Here is a 7,563-nt window from a genome sequence, read left to right on the forward strand (position 1 = left end):
CCATTCAGCTGTTGACTTCTTTGTTAATTTAAATGAATAGGTTACGTAAATTCAGAAATAATTTATTACTCGGTTCACATGTCCTATTCAAGTGAGGGAAAGAGATAGAGAGCGGGAGTTGTTCATAGACTGGACATGTATGTATTCCTCTTCATCCTTACCTTAAATCGGAGGCGATTGGCAGTCTGCATCTCTGCATGAAGGGTGAGCTTGTTGATGTCCGCCCCGAACAGGGAGGGGGAATCCATACGTCTCAAATCGACTTTCATCTCTGTGTGTCAGATGTTTGAAAACACTTTACGTCACCAAAGAAAAACACTGAGCACTTTGTTCAAATACATAGTTAAATGGTACACCTTTCACACCGCAATTAGGCGTTTTTTAATTGTATTTTTCAGGAATTACATCAGCGAGGTGAACGCCAACATCAATCCATGTTGGAGGCACTGCGTCGCCTGTTACCTGTTCTCTGCCGCTGCTACGATCAAAGGGTTTCAAAACGCTGTGATGGGTTCAAAGAGCTAGCCAACTGACTCTGCAGATATCCCTAAGCTAAGAACAGCCACACAGCCCATGTCCTTCGACTGAATGATATGTGTGAGTGTTCTTGGATCACCATAATAGTGTGTACTCTCTAGACGGACGGACGGACAGACAGATGGACGGTTGGGTGGATTACCGTAAGGGTTAGGGTTCTCCACCGACATCACTGTGTATCCATGACTGGTTGAGAAGTAGCACCAGGGCACGTTGGCCTGATCCACGGGGCTCCAGCAACAGCCTCGTGCTGCACATTTGTCCTGTTGGAGGCATAGGGGCCATGAAATCATCATTAGTCACCTAATCCATCACATACCTCATGTGTTGGCCTATCCTGGATGACATCAGCGATGTGTTGTCGCGATTCAGCCAATCAACAATTTCTGAAGGTTGGTTGTCAATACTTTTTTCCCTTATTTCTGTAATATCAGATTACATTTTAGTACTATAGAGTATTTGTGCTATCACTCCTAAAGCAACGTTAATATGCAGCGACTTGGGCTATTTTTGTTTTCCACTCAAATGAGAAACGCTATGGCAGTTTTAGACATAACAAAGTCCACGCGTAACGACAATTAATTTTATGATTAAGGATTTACAATGAGCAAAAATACATTATTAGGTACATAATTAAAATCATTAACGACTAATCGATGGATTTCTGATTCCATGGGTGTATGAATGTGTAGATACGTGAATGTATGGCTGCATGGGAGTGTGGATGGATGTAGGGCTGTATATCAATCTTTCAATGTATGAATGTGCTTGTGTGTGTGTGTGGGTATGTGTGTGTGTGTCTGAGTGTGTGTATGATTGGATGTAAGTGTTTGTCTGTGTTTCTGTCTGTGCATGCGTGTTTGCCTACATGAGTGTTTATATGTATGTGTGTGTGTGTGTGTGTGTGTGTGTGTGTGTGTGTGTGTGTGTGTGTGTGTGTGGTGTCTGTGTGTGTGTGTGTGTGTGTGTGTGTGTGTGTGTGTGTGTGTGTGTGTGTGTGTGTATCGGTGTGTTTAAGTAATGCTGTATTTAAGTAATACCTTTGATGCTCCAGTATCTGGGAAACAGTCCACTCTCTCCGCGTGAGGGATTGTTGGGCATTGGCTGACTATAGCCTCTGTACCAAGAGATGGAAGTTTTCAGTTCATGCATACACTTGAGAAAAGCAAGAAGAATATCACTTAAGAAAAAGTTAAGCAAGCTCATTATTCTATCATGTATTCCATGGTATCACCAAGGCTGTAGTCGCTAATAAGCCAAGTAGCAACATAACACAGCATGCTACTGAATCAGAATTAACATTGGCGGGGCATCGTGTTGCTATATCATTATCATGGGAGTATTTCTTGTAGAGGTCAGGCAGGGGTCTTGGGGCCATTTTGAGGATGTGTGGTTGAATCAGATAGTATTTATAATACACTGCAGAATATGTGTTGTGTTAAGTTCCTTGACTCAACATGTTTCATACGTTGTGGAGAAATAATTCCCGACATCACTGGTCAGTGAAAGTAGACATAAGAGATCTTTTCATTGCTATCCTTGTATATGATATGCACATGTACACACGGGTCAGAATGAATTGGTAGGTGTGTGTGTTGTCTTATAATAACACATCATTAGACTTGAGCTAAGTGATAGTGTGTGTGTGTGTGTGTGGGGTTGTCTTCATGTGTTTGATTACTACCTTCTGTTTTGACCCCAGATTCTCCGATGGCGAAGAGAACAATAAGGGCGATGGCGACCGCAGAAATCATGGAGAACAGTGCCAGCAGGCTCACCTCCAGACCTGAGAACCTCCGCTTACCCATCTGAAAACACACACACACACACACACACACGCACGCACGCACGCACGCACGCACGCACGCACGCACGCACGCACACGCATACACGCACGCACGCACACACACACACACACACACACTTAAAATATGATTACAAAGTCCAACACCATTAACACCCACTGAATAACACAAAGTTCACAAAAGGCAAGGTCTTAAAAGATTCTATCCCTGCTTAATGAGGCCCATTGGCAAGACACACACCCTTACACACGTGCAAGCACATGCACACACGCACACACACACAAACAATCCCTGCGAAACAGTCATACTGTTATTAAGCAATGACTGTTTGTGTCCTTGGGACTGAGAGAGAGAGAGAGAGAGAGAGAGAGAGAGAGAGAGAGAGAGAGAGAGATTATTAGTATTGATGAAATGAGAATGAGATTTTTAAGGGTAATATTTTCCTAGAGGTTAGAAAGGACAATAAGGTTGTAAAACAAGTATGTAACAAATCGAAAGACAGAGAGAAAGAAATGAGAGAGTGAGGAAGAGAGAGAAAACAGAGAGGGACAGAGGGAGAGAAAGTGTGCATCGAGGATAGAGAACGAGGCCGTCTGCCAACCGCGTCATAGTCATGGCTGTACACCCTTCATTACACTCGCATAATTAGGCTTCTTTCAGAGATTAAATAAGGTGAATGCCCATACTGCCTATCTGTATGTAAGCAATCAGATCTTTCCCTCACTCTGTTTCACTCTCCCTTATCTTGTTCTCTATGTGTTGGTGTGTGTGTTTGTGTTTGTGCATGCATGCCTGCGTGTGTGTTTGAATGAAAGGCATATAGCCATCCTGTTTAATGTGCTGTGAAGAACAGCCGAGGACAGCCAGAGCAGACAACTGAATACACTCCCCCCATCCACAACAGACACATTGAGACAAACACACACGCACACACACACACCACACACACACGCACACACCGCACGCACGCACGCACGCACGCACGCACGCACGCACGCACGCACGCACACACACACACACACACACACACACCACACACACACACACACGCACTTGCACACATTGCTACTTATACTAGTACTAATGCTACTACTATTGATACTTTTAATGCTGCTACTATACAATAACATAAGCAGAAGCATATTAACATCACATTTTCCCATAATACTGAACATAATAACTGCAGACATAACTTGTTCCTTTGAATCAAATTATTGATCTGTTTTTTTACTCCAAGTTAATTTATTATGATAAGGAAATATAATGCATCATTTAAGATGATATGCAAGCTTATTTAATCATAAATTCCTTATTTTATTGGTTTAAAGAAATAGAAGTTGAACTCAACCAAACCCGTTTGTTCAAAGCACATTTATTTCGAGGACTTCTAACTTATTCTGCATGGGAACAATCGACTCGCTGTCATTACATGCTCTCTAAAATCCATTCATCCTATATCAGCAAGTGACCTATGCAATTCTGAGCATCAAGTCATCCTTTTCCATAGGGGCATGTTTATGAAGATATTGATATTGTGTATTGTTAATACACACATTGACACACCGACGGCAGAGTCAACCATGCAAGGCGACAGTAAAGTCGCCAGCATGCCTACACTAAAGTCAAGGGTTAGGCTAAAATGTGCGACAGTAAATGTGAAGTCGTCAATATTTATTTTGCAATCTTGAAAGTAGACAAGAGGGCATCCTACACGAGGGAGTTGGGTATCTTACATTATGTCAAATTAAATTACTTAGTTAAACTGAATTCCCCCCAAATTATTGCATCAACATGCCGCAAGTGTCCTTCAATGTATTTAAAGGTCTGCTTGGATGGTCCCAGTGTAGTTTGAAGTCGACTTAGTGTAGTTTGTAGCGACTTTCAAGATTCAAGATTCAAGATTTCAGTATTTATTTGTCACATGCTTAATTTGAGAAACAAAAAGCCGTGAAATGGGGATTGCGACTGCAACTCCCAGCTGTGCAAAGTTTAATCATAATTGAAAAGTAAGAAGTTTGGATTAAATAAATAAAATAAAATAGAAAGTTAATTGGTTAATGCTGCAATTTTGTCCCGCCCACGGACGCTCTGCGTCATACGGATACAAATCACTTTTGCTACACTTGGGCTGTTTCCCTTAGTGAAGGCTGCAACCTGGCTAGACCACTTCCTTGCTAGTCCCGTCTAGCCTCATATGGAGATGAGGCTAGAGTGCTGTATAGAGTACTTGCTAGCGTTCAGAGTTTGGTACGACTTGCTAGTGTGGAAGCGCTTTCACTTCCGCTTTTTAATACTGCTCCGGTGGTAAATATTTTAATATTTTAATTGTTGCAATTGTTGCAATTTTTATTGGCAACAGTAGTTTATTTAAACATCAGCTAATTACATATTAAAACAAATCAATCCATGCAAAATATAGGCTATCATTACATTGCATTTTAAATTGCATTTACATGATTGATCTATACAAACCAATACGGCACAAAATATAACGGAAAACGTTCAAAAACTTAACTTGTGTAAAGCAATGTGTATTGCTTTCCAGACTCAATTTGTAAATACCCCTCGCAGTGTGTGACGCAAAGGATTGTGGGTATTTTGGCTCGTTGAGGATCCTTCGATGCATCCTTGAAAAATTTCGGAATTCTCAAATATAATTTTTTGTGCATGTTCTCAGATTATGAAACACGGGTGTGTGAATGTGTTTTGCACCAACTGCGCTGGAATGATTGTAGCAAAAGTGTCAAGTGCATGACTCTTTGAAGTTGTGATGCACAGAATAGGATTTGTGCACCTGTAACAAAGGACTTGCGAACTCGAAGCCCCTATTTTGTGTTTACACTGGTAGGAAAAATTTTTACGACTTCAAATTTGCTGTTACACATTTGTGACTTTAGTGTTCACATGCAAAATAAAAATTGACAACTTCAAATTAACTGTTACACATTTGTGACTTTAGTTTACACATGCTAAAGACTTTTGCTACAATAATACCTTCATACATGTTGAGGACACAGATAAGCACTGCAGTATGTTTACACTGCAGACGGGCAAAGCTTAGCGCGAATGGATATGTTTGGAGCAGTCCTACCTTGGCTCGTCCTCGTCTTCTGGCAAACTGCTTCTCCCCACAATAGCATGGAGCAGATAAAGCTGTGACATCTATAACACATTGTCATTGCAGGCCTCACCTCTTTTGTGTGTAATATTGTGCGTGTGTGTATGTGTGTTTGTGTGTGTGTGTGTGTGTGCGTGTTTGTATCCTTCTTCTATTAGTGTCCCAAAGCTATAAAGCCTGAGATAATCATCTCCACTGGGAAAAAAACAGTGAGCCCCGCGGCTGCGTGCGGCTCCAGTGAGCCTTGACGCTTGAGGATAAAGTTCACCAATAGCTTCCCTTTATTCCTTTTTTTTATGCAGTGACTCTGCTCATATGTAATCTTTATCTCGTCATCACCTCATCGAGTTCACGTTGTCAATATTAATCATTATATATTCATTCCGTAATATTTTTTATCTAACGGTATTGGATGGAATATAAAAGGGTTGGCTACATACAGGGGAGGGAAAATACATTTTCAGGGGATATTCTTAAAAGGACAATACCTGTTTGTGGTCAAACCATGGTAACTGCCTCTCCTTGGTCATTTAAAACATCCATTAACGATATAAATTGTAAAATTCCCCTTGCTGAGCCAATGCTGCCTACAGGCTATGTGCGGGTGTCAGCCTCAAATGTAAACAACGGCAGTAGCACTTTGGTCTTTGTGATAAGAAATGTTGCTTAACACTTAACAGGGTATGCTGGCTCACCATTGATTTATCCATAAACTCTGTCCTGATATGCGTGCATTGTTTCCAAAACATTGAAGTGCTACATTGCAATTATATGTGTGTGGCGAGAGTGCACGCTAAATGCTCAGTGCTTCCAGATGTTTTGGAGAAGCCTGGAGACAGTTTATGTAAAAATAGTACAAAGGGACCTTCAGGAATGGTTTCATGGTGCTTGTGCTTCATTCATGTTACGAGAATAACGAGAATCCCTGCTTGTAAAGTATTTTTAAAAAGCAATACCAACTTTAACGAAGCATCTTAAAAAATGAAACCCGTAACAAGACAGGGCTGTCGCTTGTAAAGGCTGGCAGCCATCTCAGTGTTCATGAATCAATGGCTGTAACTGACAGACCTTGGGATCTTTGCATAATTATGTTTACTTTACTTCCAAATTCATCTTAACGATCAGGAGCCGGGATGAGCAGTGAGCATCACAGTGTCTGTAATGAGCACTTAGTCCTTATCCTTCCTTTATGACTATATAGATAAGAGAATATCCACAATTACAATGGGTCTTTCCCCTTTCTTTCCTCTTTCTTGGTCTTCTTTGCATGTATTGACTGGTCACTGATTAGGAACCCAACACTACGGCAGTGATTCACATTGGTCTAGGTGGCAGCGGAGTGTTAGGAGTGTTTCGAAGAAAGGCTTGTCAGGGAGGCTTGGTAGATAAGGGATTACGAAAAGTGTAGCGTGTTTGGAAATAATAAATCAAAGTCACCATTTTCCTCAATGTATTTATCGAGAGAGTCTTCGGTTAAATCGTCAATGCCCTCCCCATCAAATAACATACTTCACTAACTATCTCAGAGTGTTGATCTGGGTAAAGTTTCAAGCATTTGCAATGGCACTTGCTAAGACCTAACTACAGAGCCCTACAAAGGCTTTTCCTGTAAATGCTCTCCTTGAACTATCAGGGTTGAATGAAACCCAAAAAAGCAAAGTTTCTGAGCAATTTACCTCCTTTTTTTTTATTTTTAAGCGCTTGAGTGTGAGAAAAAGCGCTATATAAATTGAATCTATTATTATTATTATTATTATTATTTATTTATAGATGTCATAGATATCTTATATAAACGAAAAGGACAAAAGATGTGCCCAACTTGAACAGTTCAATTTGAACAAGATATATATGTGAGATACAAATCTGACATGACCTAGAATTCGAGACCTGATTGGCTTACGTGGCTTTCACTTTAAGTCACTCATAAGCTCTCTGCTTCCCTGTAATGATTCATATTTTGTGTGTGTGTGGGTTTGTGTGTGTGTGAGTGTGTGTGTGTGAGTCTGTGTGTGTTTGTGTGTGCGTGTGTTTGTGTGTGTATGTGTGTGTGTGTGTGTGTGCGTGCATGCGTGCGTGTGTGTGTGTGTGTGTGTGTGTGTGTGA

General features: G+C 40.9%; 1 protein-coding gene across 2 annotated transcripts in view; it reads right to left on the reverse strand.

Annotated features, from left to right (window-relative positions):
* Window positions 1-6,079, reverse strand: part of si (sucrase-isomaltase) — a 65,942-nt gene extending 59,863 nt beyond the window's left edge. The window contains exons 1-5 of one of the 2 annotated variants that reach the window (XM_030381207.1): window positions 5,949-6,079; window positions 2,222-2,345; window positions 1,578-1,654; window positions 680-800; window positions 162-271 (exon numbers count right to left, since the gene is read on the reverse strand). In XM_030381207.1, the coding sequence (XP_030237067.1) occupies window positions 162-271; window positions 680-800; window positions 1,578-1,654; window positions 2,222-2,345; window positions 5,949-5,990 (474 nt within the window). In that variant the 5' untranslated portion in view covers window positions 5,991-6,079. Of the gene's footprint in view, window positions 1-161; window positions 272-679; window positions 801-1,577; window positions 1,655-2,221; window positions 2,346-5,433; window positions 5,655-5,948 lie in introns of those variants that run through there. The other variant, XM_030381208.1, reaches the window with a different exon arrangement.
* Window positions 6,080-7,563: the final 1,484 nt, after the last annotated feature.

The sequence above is a fragment of the Gadus morhua genome, chromosome 16 (assembly GCF_902167405.1).
Source record: "Gadus morhua chromosome 16, gadMor3.0, whole genome shotgun sequence".
Lineage (NCBI taxonomy): Eukaryota > Metazoa > Chordata > Actinopteri > Gadiformes > Gadidae > Gadus > Gadus morhua.